Source organism: Eublepharis macularius, chromosome 6 (genome assembly GCF_028583425.1).
Source record: "Eublepharis macularius isolate TG4126 chromosome 6, MPM_Emac_v1.0, whole genome shotgun sequence".
Classification (NCBI taxonomy): Eukaryota; Metazoa; Chordata; class Lepidosauria; order Squamata; family Eublepharidae; genus Eublepharis; species Eublepharis macularius.
In genome coordinates, this window is record NC_072795.1 from 118,188,927 (window position 1) to 118,214,898 (window position 25,972).

General features: G+C 40.3%; 1 protein-coding gene across 1 annotated transcript in view; it reads left to right on the forward strand.

Annotated features, from left to right (window-relative positions):
• The first annotated feature begins 400 nt into the window (after nucleotides 1-400).
• The window catches only part of JMJD1C (jumonji domain containing 1C), a 190,933-nt gene continuing 165,361 nt past the window's right edge, over nucleotides 401-25,972 (forward strand). The window contains exon 1 of the mRNA XM_054982305.1: nucleotides 401-815. Coding sequence (XP_054838280.1) covers nucleotides 669-815 — 147 coding nt within the window. The 5' untranslated portion in view covers nucleotides 401-668. The remainder of the gene's footprint in view (nucleotides 816-25,972) is intronic.

Sequence of the window (25,972 nt, forward strand, 5' to 3'; positions counted from 1 at the left end):
GCAGACGCCTCCCCTCACTACGGGGACCAGAGCCACAAGGCTCCTCGAGGACGGCAGCTGAAGCTTTTTACCGACGCGCACCACACCACAGTCGCCCCCTCTGCGGCGGCCGCTTCTCCTCCTCCCGCGGAGGCGCGAACGCGGACGGACTCTTTCCCGTGCCGTGGCCGCTGCCTCCCCCCGCGGCCCCCTCCCCGCTCCCTCGCCCACCTTCCGCCCAGCGCGTTTGTGTCTGGCGGAGGGAGACGGCGCGTTGTGCCGGTCTCCATGGCAGTGGGCTCGGGTGGGCGGAGTAGTCGGGCCGCAGCGCGGCTCTGAGGGAGAGCGCGGCTCCCCCGCCCCCTTCGCTTTCCCCTCCCTTCCGTGTGTTTGTGTCAGGCTGGTCGCGGCGGCGGCGGCTGAGCGGCTGCCCAGGGGCGCCCGGCTCGGAACGGCGGGCAAGGCAAGGAAGACGGGCAAGCCGAGGCGAGCGCCGACGCAGGGGACGCAACCGACTTGGCCGCGCGCGGAGCGCCGCAGCCTCCCCCCCTCTCCTCTCCTCTCCTCCCCCCGCCGTCGCCGCCGGGCTTCTCTGGGCATGGGCGACCCATAGAGAGAGGCGAGCGCGGCGGTTGGCTGGCTGGCTGGCTGGTCTGTCGGTCGGTCTGTGCTTCGCGGCGGCGTCCGCCATGGCGGTGGTTGTGGAGTCGCGGCCGGAGCTGGTGGGGAAACGGTTCCTGTGTGTCTGTGGAGAGGAGCCTCCGGAGAACGGGCGTTGGAGAGCCGGCGTGATCCGCACCGTGTCCCACCGGGACTCCCACAGCCCGGAGTTGTCGGTAAGAGGCGGCGATTTCCCTCATCCCCCTCTTCCCTCAGGGGTTCCCCTCCAGTCGGGAGGAAGGAGGGGCTCCCCTTCCTCTCCCCCCTCTCCGGGCGTGGAAAGGGCTTTTCTTTATAGGGCCTTTGGAAGGCTGGCGTGGAAAGGGGGGGGGGTGAGTGAGCTATTTCTCTCTCCCCCCCATACATGGGGCCTATCCAGTGGGATGTATTTGGGGAGGGGGGAAAGAGAGCGAAGTGGAGGTGGTAACTGGACACTCCCCCCTGCTCCTGGAGAAGGGGGGGGCGAAGCGATGAGGGAGTTTAAACATGACACATCCGCTCTCATTTCCCCTTTCCTAGGCCCCGAAGAGAAGAGGGGGTTACGGTGGCAAGCAGCAGGAGAAAAAATCTCTCTCTCTCTCTCTCTCTCTCTCTCCCCTTTCCCACCCAGCCTGATTTGTAGAGAAGGGAAGCGCCTGTTACCCGTTTCTTTTCCATTTTCCCTTTTTTTTGTGGCGTGTGCGTGTTGGAGGGGAGGGATGTCTGGTGTAGAACCAGGTTGACGTGGATCACTGAACGTAAAAAATTATCGTGAGTACAGCAGCATCAGCCGCCGCCAACTGTTGGTGGTTTGCCGATGGGAGTCTTTAGGGAGCGAGGCTTTTTTTTTTCTTCTTCACACACACACACGCGCGCGTTCCTTTGCTGATTTGCTTCCCTCAATATTAATGTGCTGGGATTGTGTATGTGCCCGGCATGTGTGATAAGGAAAGAAGCGTCGAAGGTGTTGATTTTGATTCATCGTGGAATATGCAATTGTGGTGGCACTCGTTTCTGTAAAATGTTGTGTTGTGAAATGGCAGGAGCTGTCATCTAGTGGCTGGGGGATTTTTCTCCCCTTAATAAAGCCATAGGGTCGGCTAACAATCAAACTGAAAATCTTTTCTCTTAGAATTCTTGCAAAGGATTAAAAAAGATGTTGTGCTTTTTAAGCGACTGTGTCCTGCTGCTAGTGTATTCCTAATTAGTATAGGAATGTGTATGGGTGGGGGAGGGAGGAAAGAGCTGGGATATACTCTGGGGGAGGGGAAGAGAAGAAGAAAGCACCCAGGATTTCCTTGATTCGTGTTTTATATAAACTGCAGATGGAATTCTAGCCACTTAAAGATTTAAAGGATTTGAGGATTTAAACTTTATTATTTTTTACTCTTTTCAGAACCTAGCTTTGTTCAATATAAAGTTGCTACAGGTATATGATCCATTTTGTGCATTGTAGTGCTTATACAAAATTAGTTTCTCAGTTGTCCAAGTGGGTCCCCAAATTGGCTTCTGGATTGCTGTGTATGCCTGTAGTATGTTAACAAACTGTTCGTGATTTTCCTCCTTAATTTTGATGGGAAAAGAAATAATCATTGCTTTTTTAGATGTTAAATTTTGCTTCATTTCTATCAGCATCCTGCTCTTGATTTTTACAACTCCAGTGTTGTGTGCCTCTTCATCTTTCCTGTGAAAGGGTTCACTTTTGTGTTTGTATGTACATTCCCCCTTTCAGCATTGGTTTTGTATGGATGTGCGTGTAATACTCACTTAACTACTTCTTGATTAGGAAGTGTTTATTGGCCCAGACCTAAAACAGAGTTGGGGGAAGAAATATTCCCCTCTTTCCAGCAGTCAAAGTGCAAGAATGAAGACAGGAAAAATAGAAAAAAGGGGATCTTTGCTCATAGAGCTTAGCCTTACCATGATTTACAAAGGCCTTGCCAGAGAATAAAGACATTTTGCCTTAGCATGCACTTCCGTTGATCTCAACCTTTCATCAGTAGTGCAACATTCTGCCCTTACAGAATGAAAGGATGAGAGTGAGTCTTGTTGCAAGTGCTTTTTCCAAATGTTCATGGCTTTTTTTAAAAAAAGGTATGAGGTAGAGATAGTGAACATAGCACATTCAGAGGACTAAAAGTGTTAAAAAAAACCCCTCCCATCTTGCTCCATTACTATAATGCAGAAGGGTAGCCTTGATTAGTGTTCATAATCTAAACTTATTTTAAAAGAGCGCATAAGTGGTGTATTGAGGGAGTGCTGATTTTCCAAAAAAGGGTGTAAAGTCATAAATAATGGGACCTTGGGGTTTGAAGGTATTGTCATGGTCACTATTGACTAGGAATCTGACGCTACCAAATTTAGTGCTGTGCTTAAAATGCACTGGTAGGGGAAAGAATAACGTTTTTTCTTTTAATTGCAGCTTGAATGCTAGGGAAATGCATTTTATTTTGAAGAAAGATCTTTAGCTACTTTGTACAAATAGTAACTGCAGTTGTTTTGTAAAGGACTATGTGGAAAGACTCAGCTACATTCCTGGGCGTATTTACCTGGGAGTAAACCCTATTGAACTAATTAGGATTTGCTTCTTCCTAGGCTAAAACTGGGCTGACCAAACTGCCACGGTTTTCAGATCAGTGCAACAACGTAAAAGAGCTCTTCAATTCAAAGTCCTACTCTTAGTAAGGGAATGAAATGGCTAGGTTTTATGGTATCAGGGCTGTGGGGCAGAGATCACAAGTACAAATAGTTAATGTTAATGAAAGAGCTCTGTTTCAGCTGCTGGAATGTAGATGGGAGTTTCTCGGTCACTGCTGGCTTCTCTAATATTTGACCGCTGTTGTGGGTGGAGCATTTTTGCTAATCCTTCTAGGCTCCATTCTTAGATTGTTTCTATGAATAGTTTCAAAGTCTGTTGGTTCTCAGAGGGAAATTTAATTTTCTTTTAAAAATGGTTTGTTCCTGTACACAGGATTTTGATTAGAAACTGCCCAGTCTTGTCAGTTGCATGCTACCAAATTCAAGCTACCGACATTAAAACCATCTGTAACAATTTTTCTAAAACTTTTTGTTGTGGACCAATATTCTGGCTTACTTTACAGGCCACCTTTTTTTTCTATGTTGTCCCAGGAGGCCACTTGAAATGTAAAGTGGAAATACTGTAAATCCAGAGTATGATTAAGAGAGCTAGTATTCCCTTTAAAGGAGAAGGGGAAAAAAGAAAAGCAATTTTCATTTCCTCCATTTTCTGGTATTTCAATGGGACACTGGAGTGGCGTAACAAGGAAGATGGCCAAACCAGCTGGCAGTGATTATTCTGCTGCTGGTATTCTCCGTCTGAAAAATAAGCATGTTGCCTTTGCATTACATACTGCTTTCTCTGATCCAAAATGTGGATTGTTTGGTTAGCTTCAGTTATATTTCAGTTTGCATTATAATGGGTACTGTTCTTATATTGAGAATCTAGAACATGTGTATGATACATAGCTTCCTGAACCCAGATGTTTTCAGTGAACTTCAGGATGGAATGTTAAATTTGTGCTAGAAATTCAATGAATGGTCTTTCAGACCAATTAAAATCCAATTGCTGTGGTCTTTCCCATCTTTCCTGATCCTGGAAAATGAAACTATGGAATTCTATGACAGAGATAGGCCTGGCCTAGTCAGTTGCAGCTATAGGACCTGTGTTGCCTTTCCTTGTGAAAATTATAGTGTACTGCCTTCTAAAAAAGGTATAAATCACTGAAATTGTGATTCAGCCACCCATGTCTTATACCATGTTAATGGTAACTGTTACTTGTCTTCTTCCCATATTTCAAGCTTTTTCTCCCTGTCATAGTGACCAGGTAAGTGGCTTTTACAAGCCTGGACTCATACAGCGAACATCAGGGATGGGAAATGCATCTGCTATAGAGTTGGGGATCACGATAGAGTTAGAATCCAATACTTGCTTCTTGGAGTGAGTTTTGTATTCAGTACCTATAAAAACGGATCATTTTTAGAAAGTAATTAGTTATTATTAAACAAGCTTTTGGAACACCATTAGTAACATTCACAGAAATTTTTCCTTTGACTCAAGCAAAATTTATTGCATAATGTACTAAACTAACAAGTTAACAATTGAAACTCAAACCTCACAAGTGTCAACAAATGAAAGATTCTGGTTTATCTCCTCTGTTACTTATAAACAGAGCTTTGAGCCAGTGTCCAGATAACATGCTGTAGGGGCAAAAGGTTTGCTTAAAACACATATAAGAGCTGTTGTATGTATTTTCAAATAAAACCCAGAATGCCTTAAGTGCTGAGTTGTATATAGCTTGTGGGAAACCTTGATGTTTTGTGATTTTGGATGTTTGGGGCCACTTAACAGATAGTGTTGTCAAGACTGCACATGTGAGTTTTACTGCATATACATGTTTTAGGAACCAGTTTTTATTTGTATCTTTGGAACATATATGTACATGCAGTAAAATAAACAAAAGAGCAATTAGTGCACAGGGCATGTACCTGGATACTTTAATATATTTTTTGGTACAAGTTTGATTATGTTTGATACAGTTCTTACTGCATGCTATGCTGTCGTTCCCATTGAAGGAACATTTGAGCTCTTCTATAGAATTTCAGTTTAGGTAATCAGTATTGTATTGCTACCTTAGAATCTGAAGAAACAATTTTCTAGGTGTGTCTGAAATTCAATATCAGAAGGCATTGAGAATGAGAGCAAGCTGGGATATTCATTATGGGGGAGGGGAGATGTGCTGTAGAAGGCAGCTGAACTTAATGTCAGCTGCAGGATTGGATGTAGAAAGTTTGCAATCTCAAGTCTCTAATCAACAGTAACTGAAATGATATTTCACAGTGCAGGCACTGTAAGGCTTATTATTTCACAGTGTAGGCACTGTTAGGTTTATTTTCTGAAATACTTTCCATTGTATGCGTTGCTTAATAGAAAGTTAAAATACAGAATTGGAATGAGGTTTGGTAAATTCACAAAGCTTTCAGGAAACAAATGTTGCTGGGTATTGTACTGTGTATGCAACTTAGTTTTCAAGGTACTGGGAAAGTTTTCTTGGTGAGAAAAGTTGTATTGATAGGACCTAGGTTTTCACAATTCCATGTGAGTGTGGTCACAGCTGTGTGTCTAGTCCCTGAGCTGACAACTGAAGGTTTTTGACACTTGTGTTGTATCTCAGATCATTCAGAGAGCTGAATATCTGGATCATGGATAAATTCATATGAAATGGGACCATTTTTTTCTGTTCACATAATTCAGATTCTCTGAGATGAGGAAGATCTCGGTGCAGTACAGGAGTTTGGATGAGACCAACATCAAGCCACTTTGCTGCCTACAGTGGTGTGATACTCTGCTTTTTAAAAAACTAATGATGTTTTTTTTCTTCACATCCATCTGGCATAGGGATATACCTTTATTTGTGTTGAATTAAAATACGCCATGCTGCAGTATCTCGATGTCTTGCATCCCCTCCCCCTTAAATTTTAATATTAGTCACTCTTATTCTTTCTAACAGCTGGATGCATTCATTTCTACCACCCCTACTTAATGTATACATACATGTATTCTTTCCCTTCGTATTTTTCCTGCGCTGAGTAGTTTAACTACAAGACACAACCACATGCACTTACTTGTCATTTCCTCCATCAAAACTGCCTTTAACTATTCCCATATCACCTGACTGAATAGCTGAAAAGCAGGATCACCAGGAAGGGACTTAAAAATAGATTTTTTTCCCCCCAAGGGAGCAGGTGGTAGGTAGCTAGTTAGCAGCGTCCATATGACTCCCTGAAAAACCTCACTGCTATTCTCTTTGGCTGCTAAATGGATAATTCCCAGCTTTTATTATGAAATGTATTATCAACAAATAGTGAGAAGCAAACTTTCTTTATAATGCTAGGGTTGTCCAGAAAAAATGTACAGGTAAAAAACCCTCCTTGCTCTACTTGTTACTAAAATGTACTATTTTACATAACTGAGGTTAACTAAATTTTAATATTTAATTTAGTACTGTTATTGCTACTGCTTCTGGTAACTATTCTTAGAAACTACTGTTAGCTAAAAAGTCAGCATGGTATAGTGGTGGATAGAATGACAGATGAAAAGATGTAAAATTTCTCAAAATTTTGAAGCCATTAAAAACACCTTTCTTTCTTTCTTTCTTTCTTTCTTTCTTTCTTTCTTTCTTTCTTTCTTTCTTTCTTTCTTTCTTTCTTTCTTTCTTTCTTTCTTTCTTTCTTTCTTTCTTTCTTTCTTTCTTTCTTTCTTTCTTTCTTTCTTTCTAAAAATGGAACTGTGGGGGGGATGAAATATATGCAATGCTTACTGTCCTATTAAACTTTAATGTTACTACTTGAGCAACATAAAATGCATCAGTTATAACAGGATATAAAATTGCAATATTTGATATACTTAAGGAATTTAAAAGTTATAAATGCTGTAATTTTTTACAAGCAAAATTGCAAGTATTCCCAATACTTCAGAGAAAACCCCAAGATGATGCAGCTTAGCACATGTACCTTAATTTTTGCTAACTGGTTAGAGACAGTTGCATTCTCAGTTAAACTTTTCAGAGTTTTCCTCTGAAGATTTGGTGCAGTTTCTGCCCCACTTTTCATAATGTCTTTTCCCCTACAGCAAGGTAGGCAATAAGCTGCTGTTACCCAGTCTGTGGGTATATGAGTCATAGTGGTTTGAGGGAGAGGTGAAAAGGTCAACCAGAAGGGAAGAATCAGGTTAAAAGGACAATAGAAGGCATGCTAACAGTTGAGAAGCAATGGAAGCTCTGCATGCTCCCAATATGAAGCTCCTTCTAGATGCAGAAAAGCATCTTGGATTTAAGAGCTGTGTATGTTAACAGAATGTCCGCCGTATCTTTAAAAGCATTTCACTCATTCTAAAAGAAAAAAAAACCTTCATAGGCCTTTTTTCAGTACTCCTCCAACTTTCCAGTTTTTCAACAAAAAATGTTCTTTAAAAAATTCTGAAAAAGGAGAAAAACCCTGAATTTTTCCATGCCTTCACATCTCTAGACAAGAATCTGGGAGATTCAAATTCTTACTCTGCTATGGAAACTTCATGAGTCACACTTTCTCAGTTGGACCTATCTTGCAGAATGGTTGTTGAGAGGATAAAACAGAGGATGAAGAGTGATATTGTAAGCTGCTTTGGATCCCCGCTGGGGGGGAAAGTGGGGTATAAATATCTAAACAAATGAATGATTTTTCAATATTTTCACGTAGCCCATTATAATTGTATCCTAAAGATGTGGAGTCTACTGCTACATTTTGGCCTGGAGACATGGTGGTCCATCCAGTTTACAATAAAGATCCCTTGAGACAGCATATTGCTGCATTTGGACACGGTTTTCATCAATTTATTGTACCTCCATGAGGTCTTTTGCATTTTAGAAGACAAATGTTGTGGTACTCTAGAGACTGCTTTGTTGCAGCATTAATTAATTGATTTGTATTATGCTCATGGCATTAATTAATTATTGGATTTGTGTCCTATGCTCAAAATTTTACAACAAAGACTCTTATCATATATGGATCGAGAAATGCCAGATATTCAAACTGGATTCAGAAAAGGAAGACACATGATAGATCATATTGTAAGTTTACTTTGGTTACTGGAACATACGAGAGAATATCAGAAGAAAATCAGTTTGTGTTCTGTAGATAACAGCAAAGCTTTTAACTGTATGGATCATAAAAAGCTGTGGATGGTTTTAAAAGAAATGGGCATGCCACAACATCTGGTTGTTTTAATGCACAACCTGTACTCTGGACAAGAGGCTACTGTTAGGACAGAATACGAAGATGCAGGATGGTTTCCAGTTAGCAAAAGTGTCAGACAAGGATGTATATTATCTCCATATCTGTTCATTTTGTAAGCAGAACATATCATAAGGAAAGCTGAATTGAAGGCAAAGTGAAAAATTGAAGGAACATTAAGAATTTGAGATACACAGGTGACACTACATTACATTACGGGCAGAAAATAGTAAAGCTTTCAAATGATTACTGGTGAAGATTAAAGGAGACAGTGCCAAAGCAGGATTATAGCTGACCATCAAGAAGACAAAAGTAATGACTAGACATGGGCACGAACAGAAAAAAACACTGAACATGGTGTTCGTTGTTCGTTGCCATCCATGAACAACGAACATTGACGAATATGACCTGTTCACGAACATGTTTGTTGTTCATTGTTCATGGGGGCTCTCCTCCAGCCATCAAGATCCCTACCACACCACTCCCAGAAACCCTACCTGAGCAGGCAGCAGGAAATGTACCAGTAATAAATAATAGCTTGGCCCAGAGCCTGACAGCAGCCCTGGAACTTGAAGATGTAGATCCCTATCCCACCACACACAAAGAAAATTCAAGCTCCAATGCACTCTTCCTGTAGCTTTCTCAAAATACCAACAGCAACTGTCTCCCTCACTGTCTGCAAAATCAGAGCTGGGAGCCCCCCTCCCCCCTGCTCATTGCTTCCTTGTAACAAATTTGGAGCTCCACACTTGAAAGGAAGACCTGCCTATCAAGCTAAATTGGGTTTAGATTGGGATTTCCAGGGCAACAGCAGGAGTTCAGACAGAGTTCAGGCAGTCCTTGCCTCCGGTTGCCAAGGGAATTGATTGCAGATGCCAAATTGGCTGGCTTGACAAACAGTGATGAACAGCAATGAATGAGGCTTGCAATGACTGCCCGTTTGTTTAGAATGGGGCCTCATGAACAGCTTGTTCGTGAACAGCTGCTTGGGCTGTTTGTGGCTTTTTTTAGTTAGTATTGCTGTTCTTGCCCATCTCTAGTAAAGACTACTGAGGAATTACACAGTTTTAAGGTTCACAATGAGGTCATTGAATTGTTACGTTTTCTCTTCTTTGGCTCAGTCTTCAACCATAAGAGAGACTACAACCAAGAAATCAGAAGGAAATTGAGACTTGGAGGGTGACCATGAAAGAACTAGAAAAGATCCTTAAGTGTAAGAAAGCGCCACTGGGGAAAGCTCAAGATAATTCATAATATGATATTCCCCCTTACTATGTATAAATGTGAAAGTTGGACAGTGAAGAAAGCTGACAGGAAGAAAATTGATTCATTTGAAATGTGGTTTAGGAGGAAAGTTTTACAGATACCATGAACGGCCAAAAAGACAAATAAACGGGTTCTAGATCAAATCAAATATGAATTCTCCCTAAAACTAAAACTATGAAACTGAAGCTATTTATCATATTTTGTTTCCCTCATGAGAAGATACCAAACAAACATACCAACAAGCAACAGGAGTAAGAATCAGGGAAACTCCCTAGCCCAGAGACCTGGCCAGAACACTGATGTGTGCTATTAATTAAATATAGGTGAGACACCATTTACTTGGGAATAAGCCCCACTGAATGAAGTGAGACATCAGTCTCTCTCAAAAACTACTAAACTGCAAAAATGCTTCAAAATACTTATACTCACCTGAAACAAAAAACAAGCTTACAATAAGCTAAGGATACTTAAATGTGTGTGTGTGTGTGTATATATATATATGGGGGGTGGGGGAGGAAGGTGTAGAAAGTCCCTAGTTGCTGAAATACAGCTAGTTCCAGCTCTCCCTTCTCATTCTAGTCCAACCTCTCCTCTTCTGCTGCTGCTTCCTTAAAGAAGAAAAAAGAAAACTGGAAAGCAAGGGCAAACTGGGCAACTGAAATTACCTTGGAAATAATTTCCAGAGGGGCACATTCCATGCTCGTGATCAGGTTGGAGAAATACTTAGTAGATCAAAAGATACAGAACTGACTGGATCATTTGGGAGCCATCATAAGCAGGTATCCTTAGAAGCGAGTCCCATTTTATACAGGAGGCTTACCCCCACCCCAGTTTTCTGTTTCTCTTGCATATAAGCTTTTTAAAACTTAACATATAATATTAATTAATTATAAGGTATCATCGCTTCATAGCATGCATTTTATTGGGAATTACAACTTCTTCCTTGCTAACACACATTTTTTCCCCACATGTATCACAGTATCTGCAGTTTAAGAATTCACTTCATTCATCTGATGAAAAAGATCTTAACCATGAAAGTTAGAACTACATTTCTTTTTTTTAAAGGCAGCACTAGATTACTTGTTTGGTTTGCCACAACAGAGTAACATGGCTAATCTTCTAGAGTTATTTTTTTCTTCTAATTTCCATTTGTACCAAGATCTCATTTGGACTTAGCCTAAGGATTTGTTTTCAGCTTGGGCTGAGTTCTGGAGGAAAAATACTTCTGGGCATGCATACAATGCCTTTTCCTCAACATTAAAATGTCAGATCTAAACAGTCGCTTTATTATTTTGGTAGTGAAAAGCTTTGTTATGGTAATGATTTATGTCTATGGTCCAAATGTGGATTCTGCAGATTTCCTCAAAGTTTTAGTAACTTGGTAGATTTTAAATATGCTTATTTTTTAGTGAGGGAAATTTGAATAGAATGCTAAATACAACTTTAGATCGAGGCACACCCCCCACATTAAGAAAATTAATTGGTGAGATATACACTTAAAGCCTATATGATTGAACTACGTTTAATTGATCCTTGGCGCATGTTACACCCAAAAGATAGAGATTAAACTGTTATTTCTTCTTTATATCATAACTGTTTTCAAGTAGATTATTTTCTTGTTTCAGCTGTGTTAATGCCTCAGATTAAAGCATGTGATATAGATGTAATTGTTATTTCTGTTCACGCCCCTATTTTATTAGTTCTCCATTTTCCTGGGTTGTTAGACTAGCAAGCTTGTGGTATTGTAATGTCTCTCTGCTCAATGATGTAATATTTAAATTGCAGATGATAGCTGAGCTTGTCGAGTATTTTAATATTAACCAAAACTACAAATATTTGTGCCATTGCATATGAAACTTGTAAAGTTTTTATCAGAGGCAGGATTATTGTATATGCATGAGCATCTCACAAGAAGAAATGAACATGAAAAATAATTTGAAATATTTGAACGCAGTTTGCTACATCTCCCAATCTAGATGTCTATGAAGAGTTGGAAAAGGTTAAATATGAGTTGAATAATGTATTGTCAGTGAAAGCAGAACATGCTTTGATGTGCATGCACCAGTCATTCTGGGAACGAGGAGAGTGACAGGAAGATTATTGGCCCATCGTTTAAGGCAATGAAAGAACAAATTTTATATCCCTATGATTGATATTATATTCCTATGATTGAGGAGAATGTAATGCATGCTACATCTACTGAAATAAATTTATAGTTTCAAAATTTTACTCTAAGTTGTATAGAAAAGGCAAAAAACCATCAGAAGAAGACTTGGAAACGTTTTTTCCTCTCACTTTGATCTTGCACATTTAAATATGGCTTAGCAATACCTATTTGCTGAACCTTTGTATATGAATGAAATTAACTGTGATAATGAATATGAGCGCTGGTAAATCTCCAGGACCAGGTGGGTTCCCTATTGAATGGTATAAAACCTTTTCAGATTTTTTAATTCCAAAATTATATCAATTATACAATAAGATTTTTGAATCTGGTGTATTGCCAGCATCACTGCAGGATGCTTATATTACTGTGATTTCAAAGCCAGGCAAAGACCACACTCTGCAAAGTTTTGACCTATTGCTTCAATGAATGTGGATGCTAAGATATTAACTGCTATTCCTGCTAACAGACTTCAAAAGGTTGTTAGAACTTTGGTGAATGTAAGCCAGGTAGGATTTATACAAATTAGACAATGGATCTGATAATCTTAGATTGGTCACTGATCTGATTGCGTTAAATAGAAAGAGAGCTGATCAAGTTGCTATTCTTTTGCTTGACTCTGAAAAAGCATTTGACAAAATATATTGGAAATTTATTTTCTCTACATTGACTAAATGAAATCCTAAACAGAGTTACTCTAGCAATCCCATTGATTTCAGTGGTCTTAAACTGGAGTAATTCTTTTAGGATTTCACTGTAAATTTGGTTTACCTCATGAATTTTTGGAAGGGATTAGAATTTTGTATTCATTCCCTGGATCTAGAGTTCAGACCAATGGCATTTTTTCTGAACCATTTCCTCATGAAAGAGGTACAAATCAAGGTTGTCCTCTTTCTCCTCTCATTTTTGATTTATGTTTGGAACCTTTGGCTTGTGCTGTTAGACAAAGTAATAAAATACATGGCTTTATACATAATAATTTAGAATTTAAAATTTTATATGCAGATCATCTTTTATTATTGATTTTAGAACTTCAGTTTTCCATTCCTGAATTAATGAATTTGATTAATAATTTTGGTGATCTGTCTGGTTATTCAATTAGTTGGACAAAATCAGAATTGATGCCATTGGGAAACAATCTATCACAGAATGTAATTACTGAGGGACATTTTTTATGGTGGCTAGTTTCTACTAATAATCTTGGAGTACTCATCCCCAAAAATATTGAGGACATGATTTTGTTGAATTTCAATAAACTGATCTCATTTGGATAGATGGGCAACTCTAAATTTGTCATTATGGAGTATAAACTAAATACACTCAAAATGAATATTGTGCCTGAAATTATATATGTTATATGTGCAATTTCTTTTTATATACCTTGTAGATATATTCATAAAATTAATGCTTTGTGTTGGAAATTTATGTGGGGTTCAACAACACCCAAGATTTCTTTAAAGAGGATGCAATGCAACTTTCAATTAATGAAGGAGGATTTGGTCTTTTGGACCTTAGTATTTATCATCAGGCATATTTGTTAGCGTATACAGATTATTGCGTTCTTGCCCCTCAATTGGAATATCCATCTTGGGCTCTTTTGGAGGCCTCTTTTTTGGAACCACTTTTTAAGTGGAATACATTATGGTCTACTTATGTTAAAATGGATTTTGATCACCCTGCAATTTCTGCAGCTGGAGAAGTATGGTGCATAATATCATGACGATATCAATTTGACCTCTTCTCACATACTTAACTAATGTTATGGTCAAGTTCAGATTTAAAAATTGGGGAGAAATCTTTCTTATGGAAGGCTTGGATGGATAAGGGAATTTTCACTTTAGATCAGTTGATATGTAGCGATGAGGAGTTCTTGTCATTTTTCTAGCTGTGGTCTAAATATGATTTGTCAACTTCTGCTGAATTGCAATATTTGTTGATGTCCAAATATGGTACAGCAGCTTTGAGTGCTCCAGAATCTCCCCCACCTTTGGAGATTCTTGTTGAATCAATACAGAAAGTGAAATCTACAATATTTTTATATAAATATTTGAGGTTGGTTAATAAATATAGTACACAGAGCCTTAGAGATGAATAGAATAATTATGTGGAGTCCAATTTTGCTAAAGCAACGGGATAAGGCCTTAAGCCATATTCCACTTGCTAGTATGGATCTTAGGTTGTGACTTATTCAGCAAAAAATGATTAGAGTATATTGAACAGCACAGTGTCTTTTTACTAAAGGTTTAAGCACAGTGTCTAATTGTTGGTATAATTCACAAAATGCTTCTCTTAAGGATGTACTTTGGACTTGTTTAGTCATTCGGCCCTTTTGGGATGAAGTTATTAGTCATATTAATTTTGTGTTAGAATATTCATTTATTTTTTAGGTTGTTAATGTCTTGTTAAACTACTTGTCTATCTCTTGGAATCTAACTGATGGTCAATGGACTCTTCGTGCCTTTACAGTTGCTAAAAGACTTATACTTCACCATTTGAAAGACAAAAGCTCACTTTCTCTACATCACTGGATTGAAAACCTTAACAACATTTGAATGTATCACATATAGAAGACAATTGTGCATGGACTTATTTTTAGATATTTGTAAATCTTTTATATATACCTGTGTATAGCCAATAGTTTTTTTGTATTTGTTTTCCCCCTCTCTTGTTTGCTTTTTTGCTTTTGCTCTAATAAAATAAAAATGTAATACGTAGTTTCAAAAAAAGTGCCATCTTCTTTCTTCCCACGCACTTTAATAATTCAGTAGCCAGCTTAAAGATTCAGAGGAAGCAGTTGGCTTAACTGAGTAATATGTTTAACTCCTTCTGTAAAAATATGGATAGGATAACTAAATGCTCTGTACCTTTCATAAGAATAAAATAAGAGTCATGCAGAATCACACCAAATGTTTTCCTAGTCTCCTGCTAGCCATCAGTTGTTTCTCACCAGCAGGAAATTAAGGCAACAGCCGTCTCAACAGTTGCCTCCAGAAATTGTTGTTCAGGAATATACTGCCCCCAAATAGATTTAAAAGGGTGTAACTATATTTAGGATTACACTATAAGTTCCTGTCCATAAATGTTAGCATCCATGTGTTTTAAGCAATACCTATTGTACTGTATGCCCCATCTGAGAGCTATGTAATAAGATCATGAGAAAGATGTTTCATTCAGCTGAGTGTAAATTCCCGTAGAGGAGATTGGTTGTCGTCCCCCCCCCCCAAATCATTGGTGTATTGTGATTTTCGTTTAATGGTGGCAGAAGAGGGGCAAAAGCAGATCTTCACAGTGGATAACCCATCAGACAGATTTTGTAGCTTTCCAGGTGCTTGACAAGGCACCCAGCAGTCCCCAACACAAGAAGTTTATCAATCAGCGTGTGGTGGGGTGCCACAATTGGATGGAAGCATGCATTTGGCGTGGTATATCATGTATTCATGTTTCAAGATAGAGGGGCAGTTTTTGCTGATTCCCGCTCCTGCTGCAGTCCCACATTTCACCCTCACACTCTTAATGAGGGTGCCTGTAAAGTTCCTTTTTGGTCATACTTAGCTAGAGTATTGTTTGCTTTGACAGAAACTGGAACTGAGACTTTCACTATTATTCACAATGCATGTTAAAGGCGGAAGGAGAGGAATCACCCTTTGATAAATTCTTCAAAATATTAACTTGATTACCCCCCCTTTTTTTTGTTTATAACATGAACAGAAGTTTTCTGTTCTACTGTTAAGTATGTTTTTAAAAACTTTCTGGCCTGGGAAGTGATGTGAAGGAATGAGGCTGGAAGGGACAAAGACAGAACAATTAAAAAGCGATTAGAGAGGAACGAAGACATACCAGGTTGGGTGATGGTAACACCCAACCTGGTGTTAACATTCCATATCCCTTCAGCTTCCTTGTCCTTTGCAGTGCATGGAGAACTTTCTTTAAAAAAATGATTGGATGCAAAATACAGCAGAGGACACCGCTAACCAGAAAGTCTTATTGCTCTGTTCTGTCTGATTGCTTTGTCGTTAGTGGCTGAGTCCAGAATTTCATGAAAAGTTAAAAAAGCATTTGTGGAATACAAGATGAGTCCAGCTTCAGCAGCCCTCAAGAGATGATAGGCTAAGGGAATTTTGTCTCCCTCCCTCAGCGGCCTTTCATTGAAGTACGTTGAATAGGTGGCTAGTCCTGAGAGAGAAAAATAGAGGATGCAGAAGGTGATGGGAAATGGATGGTTAGGGAAAATGTTATTCAAGAGCTAGGTATATTGTTGACTTGGGGTGGGACTAGATATGAGAGATGAAGGCTGCACTGTCTATGTACATGGTGCAGAGAACTGTGGTTGATCTTAGGTCCTCACTGTGTAAAACTAGGGTTACAGATAAAAGTGTCGGCGCACACAGTATCTTGACAGTATCTTTTTTACAGCTTGCAAAGTAGCCTTTAGAAATGGTGACATCCTGCAGTGGTGGGGGAAGGGGGCAGCAGATTTTTGAGGAGCAGAGAGCAAGCATGGAACTTAGAAACTGAAGTTTCTTAAAAGGACCTTAAGAACAGAAAGGGCTGTGTGTGTGCTATTGGCTAGAAGACAGACAATGAACTTTGGAGGGCAGGGGGAGTGTAGGTCAGGAATACTGAAGAGACTGTTGTGAGGGAGAATAATGCAGCTAGAAATGAGTTTTTTGTATATGGAATTTAGATGCAATATTTGCCTATTAAATATAAACTTTACTGCTTTAAGAACATAAATTGCATAATTTGTATCTGAGTAACTAAAATTTGTTATTTGGCATATTTATAGATGCTAAAAGTATAAATGTGCCTGTTTTCTACAGGCAAAATTATAAATATACTCAGTACTTGAGAAAGTTGTGAACTGCTGTCATAATACACGGGCCTTAGTTTTTGCCATTGAAGAAATAGGAAAAAATAAAAGTGGAAATTTGGAAACAAATTTAGTATTTAGCAAAAGATAACGTATTCTTTCAACTGAACCAGTCTCATACAATCACAGTGGCACTACGACTGATTCCGCACACGTTGGATAATGCACTTCCAATCCTCTTTATAGATCATTTGGAATGGATTTTTTTGTGTGCGGAACAAAAAATCCACCTTAAACGATTGATAAAGTGCATTGAAAGTGAATTATCCAACGTGTTTGGAATCAGCCCAACAGCACATTTGGATATCAAGTTAACTGTGAGTGATTCTGCACACGTTGGATAATACACTTCCAATCCTCTTTATAGATCATTTGGAATGGAGTTTTTTGTGCGTGGAACAAAAAATCCACCTCAAATGATTGATAAAGTGCATTGAAAGTGCATTATCCAACGTGTGTGGAATCAGCCAGTGTTATCCTGAGCAGGGTTATATCCTTCTAAGTCCTTTGAAGTCACTGAATGCTTAGGATGGCTCTATAAACTGTATAGCACTGAAAACATGGACCACTTGAATGATTATCATCAAACACATATAGCATGTTAGCTGTTATCTAAAGTATCCACATGTAAACAATAAGCAGTCTTTAAAATGTGTTGTGTATGCCTACAGTTGCCCTAATCTGGATAGCCAAGGCTATTCCAATCTCATTAGATCTTTTTTTTTTGCTAAGAAAGGTCAGTCATGGTTACTACTTGGATGGGAGACCACTAAGGAAGTCTAAAGTTGCTAAAGTTTCTAGTAAATCAGGGTGTCCTGAAATATTTCTGTGTCACTTTTCAGCTTTGTAGGTAATGTAGAAGTATTTGAACTATAATGGGTTGGGTTGAATCTACTCTGTTTTCTGTTAATGAAAGGCACTTGTAAAATGGAACATTACTGCCTCCCCTTTCAGCCTACTGAGCTCTTTGAATTGCTGCTCTGGTGGAATGGCCACAAAGTGTAGGAGCTAGACTCATTTTCAGAGTCTTGTATTTTAATGGACAATTATTGTGACCACAAAATCAAATCCTTAATTTCTTCACAGTTTCTTATAATTTTATTAAAGCTATGACAAGAGTGTTGTACTATGTATATAAATATAGGGGTAACCCTGGATGCCATGACCACAACAAAAAGCTCAAGTAAATTGAATAATGGAACCAATATAGAAAGCATCTGAATTCATCTACCATCACTGAATGGTTTCAAGTTAAGTTTACATATAAACAAGCACACTTAGTTTTATATCATAAACAAAGCATTCTGGCGTGATAATAAGCTTTGGGTTGAATCAAGCTAGTGTTTTTGATCAATCTTGGTCAGTTCCCATCTTTATTACAGCTTCCTTCTACATTGCTATTGTCTGGGCATGTCACGTGATCCTACACAACCTTTTTGGTGATCAAAAGGGACCATTTCCTCCCTTTTTATCAGTGGAAAAGCTGGTTGTATCCAACTCCTTTGTACTTCCACTGAGAATTGGTGAAAATACTAAGTGCCACAATGAAACGTCTAGGTGCCATGGTGATCTGGTCTGGAATTCTTTGAGCCCTGTTGTAATGCCTTAGGAAATACTTCAGTGGGCCAGTATGAAATTTGATTATGGACATAAGGTACACATTTATGAGGCTATTAACTATTGAGACATGGGATTAAAGATGGTGTATTTTTGTGGTGGAATATGTTAAGCTTAATGCAACAGTTCCATGAATCTACCAAACATGCTATAAAAGAACTTCGGTTCCTATTTTGCCATCTCAAAGTATTCCAGCCAATGTTACTATAATATGAACTAAGGTCTATAATATGATATGCATGAACACATATAGCTGCTAGATCAGTGATTTTTAATCATTCTAGACATATGGAACTTTTCCAATGCCGACTAGTCTGCTGAGGAATGGCTGTGCATTTTCTAAGAGGCATTTTCTGGGGCATTTTCAAAGGTGCACGTCCAGGTCATGCAATGTATGGGCCAGGCCTACTGGACCTTATTTTGCCACTTATAAATTGATCGTACCCCTGAATGCACTCTGTCAGCATTGCATTGCAGGGAAGATTGATGGTAGTAAGGAAGCCAACTTTCAAGGAAGCTTGTATGCCATTCTGACTCTCATTGAGGAACCTCTGATCAGCTTCTGGGTAATCCAAAGATTCCCTGGAACGCAGTTTGAAAACCACTTTTTAGGTGATTGTCTAGTTGATAAACTACCCAAGCTTGGGGATGTAGATATTATAGTATTATCTCATAGTCTTGAAGAAAAGTAATAAGACAAAGAGAAGAGACATTGTAGGTGTTGTATGTCCTTCTGGAATATTTTCTCTTATTGATAAGTCCAAGAACATTACAGTAATGAAGCGTACATGGTGCCCCTTTGCTGTATTGGCAAAACTCTTGAATTTGATTGTCTCACAGTCTCATTGGATGGCATGGCTATTTTGTCAATCTTTTCTGGTGGGACTTTGAACTTGGAAAAGAGATTGTATCTGTCACAGGCTGGGCTAGCCCAAGCAGGGTGGTTCAAGTCCAAACCTTAAAGCCAAAGTCAAAGGGGAGTTCCAAGAGCGAAAACCAAGTCAAACCAGTGGTCAGAGCATGAGATAAAGCCAGGAGTGAGCCCAGAGTCCAAGAGCGAGGTCAGGCACAGTCCAAGGTCAGTCACCGATAGCGTCAGGTCCGAAAGCAGGCACGGGCAAGGTTCACAGAACACGGAGTGGTTGCAGGCAGTAGACACGTTGCTTCCATGCCCGGCAGTTCCTCAGGACTGGCTCTTCTAGCCAGGCGTGGTTTTCAGCCAGCTGCTGGGGCTCCATCCTGACGCTACTCATCGTCACTCTCCAGCAGCTGGCGTTGGCTCAAGAGGCGAGCGCTGCGCCATCTCTCCTGCAGTTCCAGTCTCTGGCGCTGCCTGCGGCGTTCCTTGGGCATGGGTGAACCTGGGGGGGTGGAGGCTCTTGGCTGCACTGCACCTGTAGAAGTCCCTGGCTGAGCTTCCCCTGTGGTATTGGAGCTAGAGGGTGCTGGTGTCTTAGCTGCTGGCTGCAAGCTCTGATCAGCCAGCAGCTGTTGCTCCTGATTGCTGGCTTCTGCTGAATCAGGGCTAGGGCTGGCTACACAGGGCTCCTCTTCTCCTGAGGAGTCCTGGCTAGCTACACGAGGCTCCTCTTCCCCAGAGTAGACTTCGCTCTCAGACTGGGCCATGGACACCAACTGTGATTTCCTAAATTTGTATCTGAAGCCACTATAGGTTGCCATGTTACAGGTGTAATTTTAATATGCAGCCAATTGTCAGTTTTTGATTAAGAAAGCAAAAACCTGTCTAATTTAGTAGAACCAAACCAAATCCAGCAGGCAAAGGGGTGGAGACTAGTGGAATAATGATCAGGACCTGAGTCAGGATAGAATTTAACAAGCCAGGCAGAGCCTGGCAGATCCAGTGGTAGAGAGATTGGTAAAAAAAAAAATCTTTTGTGGATGGATGCTGACGTTGGCTGAATTCTCAGAACCTAGTACTTGACATTTGCCAGAAGCTTGTTGCATAGATTCCATCACTATTAAATGGTACAATAAGATACCTGGCAACCCTAATAACAGTGAGGCATTAAAAAAACCCTCATGCATGTGTATGATGCGCCGGGGGGGGGGGGCGGGGCGGGAATTTTCCAATGCCTTATTTTTCAGTGGAAAAATGTCCTTTTCTAGAGATTTGTTTAATAAAATTAATTGCAGGGAATAGATGCCATAGTCAAGACAATGTCAGTTAAGCCTGACAGTTTCAAAGTTGTAATTAAGTTTTTTCTGATGATTATTCCTAAGAATTGTGAGAAAGAGACTTCCATGGGTGAAAGTTAAATTCTGTTGAAACAGAGGCCTAGGCAGCTATGTCCATGGTATATCATTCATAGTTCTTTGGAAGTGCTAAAAATAGCACGTCAAAAAGAGTCCAGTAGCACCTTTAAGACTAAGCAATTTTATTGTAGCATAAGCTTTCGAGAATCAAGTTCTCTTTGTCAGATGCATGGTACAGAAACTGGTTTCTGTACCATGCATCTGACGAAGAGAACTTGATTTTCGAAAGCTCATGCTACAATAAAATTGCTTAGTCTTAAAGGTGCTACTAGACTCTTTTTGATTTTGCTACCACAGACTAACACGGCTAACTCCTCTGCATCTAATAGCACGTCAGCAGTTTTTAGTGTCTGTCCCCCCTCCCCTAAAGTTATATAGTGTAAGGGGTGTACATATTACAGTCTTGTCTTCTCAAGGGTTTATGTCTGGAGTCCCCAACCTTTTTCAGCTTATGAGCTGAAAATTCCATTTTTCCATTCCAGCTCATTGGGGGCTGGAAATTTCTTTTTCAGCCTAAGGGGTGAAAAAATGGAATTCAAACATAGGGTGGTGGGCACAACCAGAAGTTGGCTGCCACACGAGTGTCAGGAAGTGAATTCCAGTAAATGTTAGCCATCCATCATTGAATCCTATTGAAATCATGCATCAATAATCACTAATAAATCTATTTATTTTGCTGCAATTGTGCTTTGTATAGTGTTCTGACGTCATCCTTTTGGATCATTTTAAAATGAACTTATTACTTAAAAATATTTTCTCACATGCATAAAGTAAGCATAACTAAGAAACCCTCATCAGGCAGTAGAATCATAGGGCTGGAAGGGACCTTTAGGGTCATCTAGTCTAGCTCCTTGCACAATGCAGGAAATTCACAATTACCCCCCCCAAGTGCCCCAGTGACCCCTGTATCTCTTAATTTTGCAGTCTTTTAACACTTACGCAAGAGGAAATAAAGCCACTGTCTGCACTATACCAACAACTCAGACCAGATATGTGCCATGATATAACAGAAAGGATACAATAAAATGCCTCAAAAGTAGTTAACAGTAACACATAATGGGCAGGAGAAAAAAAGGAGTGAATTGTAAAAACACAGAAGAAACCTAAGAGAAGAGAGATAAAACATACGTTTATATAGAGAGGAAGCTGAAGTGGAGGGTGGATAGGGAGGAATTTTTAAAAAGGGGGGAAGCTGGGAGCAGGGTAGAATCACACACACAGGAAACCCAAGGGCAGGGAACAGGAGGGACATTTTTAAAAATTCACTAGGAATAGGTAGAGAAGATGGGGTTGGGGGAATCACACACACAGAGGAAACCAAGTGCAGGGGACTGCAGGATGATTTTTAAAAATACATAACTAAGAGGGAGGGAGAGAAAAGAAAAGCAACAACACAGGATCACAGACATGCAGAGAGGAAACCCAAGTGAAGGGGAGTAGGGGGGATTTTTAAAAACACACAAGAAAAGGGGAGTGAAAAATAAAAGCACCAGAATATACAGGGGCGTGGAGGAGAAGTGTCTTTCAAATAAGAGAAGAAAGGAGCCAAGGCAGATTTCCTTCAGCCCCAGGAAGCACTGCACTCTACCAGCTCTGCCACCTCTGTTCCTTGTCCTCTCTTCCCATCCCATGCCAATTTGGGCTGGCCAACTTGGTCCCAGACTGCAGCAACAGTGCTGAGGAAGAGGAAGGAAGCAAACTTAGATGAGAAGGGAGAAGAAGGGCTTTTCTTTCCCTGGACGTACATGGATTGCAGCAGGAGCCCTCAAAAGTGGGGAAAACAGCAGGCTTGCTCCTGTCCTGGGCTACAGCAGTGGCTAGGTTGAGAGGAAGCCTGCATGTCTGGGTGACAAAAGAAGGGCCTTTCCTCCCTTGCATGTGCCAGCTGGCTTGATTTATTCCCAGGCTGCAGTAATGGGGCTGAGGAGGAAAGGAAGCTGGCAGGAAAGAGTTTCTCTTCATCACCATCCTGAACGAGTTGGAAGGGAGGTAATGGCCAAAGCCAGCAGCAGCTTACTTTGTTATGCAGGAATGATCCTTCTACTGTTGCCACCTGGGGAAGAGTCCGCCTGGGGAAGAAGCCCTGCTGGGGAAGAGTCCTCCTGGCCCCTCCCAATTTGTAAAACCACTTGGCAGGTGCCAGGAAAGGTGTCAATGGGCACTCTTGCGCCCATGTTGGGGATCCCTGCTTTATGTATATTGTGGTGTGACTGTTAATATGAGAGGATTAATTGTGTTCATAATTCTGCCTATTATTCCAGACATGTTAAAGAGATGTGCAAACAAAAGGAAAGTTAGCAGATCTCTTTATACTTATGTATTAGCCTTGAAATAATAGTTCTTATTTTCTGAAAGCTTGTGTATTTGGGAGTAACTGAATAATTCTGTGGCTGAGTATCAGAGCCAGGAGACCTTTACTGTTACCTAACATCTCTGAGTTTGTCTCAAGGATATGATGGTGCTCTGACTTTATCCTTCCTTTATGCCTCAGGTACATTCTGTTTTCCATCTTGCACAGGAAACCATCCTGCCTTCACTTGCCTCAAAAAAACTCTAGAAGCACATTCTAGACCTTAGAAGGGTGTTTGCTTTTACCTTCACTGTATGAAACCCTTTAAGAAATCAGAGATGGTTGTCAAAGGGAAATCGGATCCACTGTGAAGGGTTGCTTATCAAAAGAAAAAAGATTTCCAAGATGAAAATCAGCTAATGGATAGAGAAGGCATAGCCGTGGCATGTTCTTCAAAAGGGTTCAGAGCACCTGAAGATTCTGAGCATAGCAGGCTCAGCAGCATTTGAATCTAATGTTTACATTTCAGAGATTTACAAGGTTACAATATGGGCATCAATATCTGTATTTTTTCAGCATTGCAAGATGAACTCTGTCATTTCCCTTGATGTGGCTTTTGGGTAGTGGGTTCTGCAGTGAGTTGTCTAAACCTTCCTCTCAGGCAGCTGATTCTCCCTCCCTAAGTGGTCTGCTTGGTAGTGTGGCAAACATTTAGTAATATCCTTCTCTTCTCAAGTGAAAATGAAAGATTGCACTTACTGTGAGGATTCATTTTGCTTGTGATAGAGGACATTCTGAATACCACCCTTCCTTTTGGAGGCATCCTTCCAGGCATCTTGTTGGATGTATCAAAAACTTCCTGAGAACTTGCCTGTCTGCACTCATCAATTCTTTGGTTTTTTCATAAATATTGCACAGATATTTCTCAAATATTGTCCTTTGTTTATTAATGTCATGTTTTGGTCCCTCCTATGATGTCACTGTTTCTGTTTTAATCTGTTAATTCAACAGTTTTTCCGAAGTCATAGACATGCCATTTTTTAGCTATTTTTAGATCTCAAGTAAAATGAACTTTCATGATAAGTCCAGTGTTCTATTTCTTTAATGCCAAAAATGGAATGACAGCCCCTGGGAGTAGCAGAAGTGTTCTTGGACTGGAATGACAGCCCCAGAGTGGAATGACAGCCTCTAGGAACAGAACCTATGCTCACGGACTGGAATGACAGGTCGAAGAGTGGAATGACTGCTCCTGGGAATACAGTCAGGGCTCTGGAACTAGAATGACAGCCACTGTCATTCCACACCTACTGCCATTCCAGTCCCAGACCACTCATTCTTCTCCTAGGGACTGTCATTGCACTCTCGGGCCTGTGTTGATAGATCAAGATGGGTAGCCGTGTTTATCTGTAGCAGTAGAAAAAAGCAAGAGTCCAGTAGCACCTATAGGACTAACAAAATTTGTGGTAGGGTATGAGTTTTCATGAGCCATTGCTCACTTCTTCACTACTGGACTCTTGCTCTTTTTTTGTGTTGTAATGCATTTTAATGCAGCCTATGCAAGTAAATTGGCATTCCTGGCTCCCATTTTCTCCAATGGGCCTTCAAGCCTCTCCCATTATTTCCAATGGGCAATCCTGTCATTCCTTTTAGTACATCCCTTTCCCCCTCCTCGGCTGGCATCAATTCTACTTCTCACCTTTCCTCAGACTTTTTGGGGGGGAGGGTGCTGCTTTTGGTGGAAAGATTGGCTGGTTGTGTGTGCACCGCCGCAGAGGAAGGAGGAAGTGAGGTGAGACACACACAATTCCCTTTCAGTCCCTGTGTGACAGGTAGGAGCAAATCACTGTTGTTGGGTTTACAGTTGTTTTAAATTCTATTACTTTCCTTCCCCCTTCTCTCTTTTGTTCTCCCTCCCCCTTCCTCTTCTCTGATCCCAGTGCTGCTCCCCCCTTCTTTCCAGCAGAGCAGCACCCCGCACTGCACCCCTTCTTTATCACCTCCCTTCTCTCATCCCCTCGTTTCCATATATCACCCCCACGTTCCCCCTCTCCCCCAATAGTTTATTTCAATATTTATACACTAAATGCTTAGCTGTCAGCTGCTGCTCACTTCAAACCCAAGGGTGGGGGTGGGGGGAGAAGGATGAGCATGGAGGGTAGTTCCCAAAAGAGATCTCTGACAAAGGTGATCAAGCGGGCCCTGTAAGAGAAGCCCTCCTTCTACTGTGAAGAGTCTCTGGGTTCAGAGAGAGGTGGGAAGAAAGAGAGAGGGAAACTTCTACACATGCACACACACACAAAAGGAGGTGTGCTCAAAACTTTAATGCAAGTTGCTGTTTCTGCTCACAAAATAGATTTTTGGCTTACAATAAGAAAAACAAAGACTATTGTTATTTATTCTCACACTTATTTTAAAAAATTAAATTTAAAATGTAAAAAGTTTCAAGTTTTGTGCTTTTCATTTTTCCTACATTTCTTCTGTTTTTAAAAATTGGTTAGCAGGGGTGGGGTGCAAGTAGGTATCTCGCCTCAGGCGCCAGAAACCCTGGCACCAGCCTTGGATATTAGTATGGGCAGAGGGAATCTTTGACATGAGGCCAATGGTAGCTATTGTATCCCTACCACCAAAGCAATATTTGGGTAGCAACATCTTCTTTTAAGAAGGAAATATTTGGAATTCATGCGATAGTGAGAACACATACTTGTTTGTAATAAAATAATGTTGATGGGCTATGTCAGCTAATAAATGGATTTTAAATACAATCATGGAAATGTAACTGGTATTAAACTTATTACACTGTTCTAAAATGAGATGTGTCTTGGTAGAATAGCATGTTTTCTTGCTTCTGCTTTTACATTTATTGTTTTCTATTAACCACCACAACCAATATTGGCATCTAAAATGGTCATGCATAAGATTTAGAGAAATTGCATGAGGGAGTTGTTTCCATACTGAACTGATTCAGTTTGGATGAAACAGAATGAATTTTGATAATAGAAGGAAATTATCTTAGAGTCATTAGAGAAAGCTAATTTTTTAAAATCTATAAATTACTTCTTTAGCAGTTGCCATAGACACCTATCTT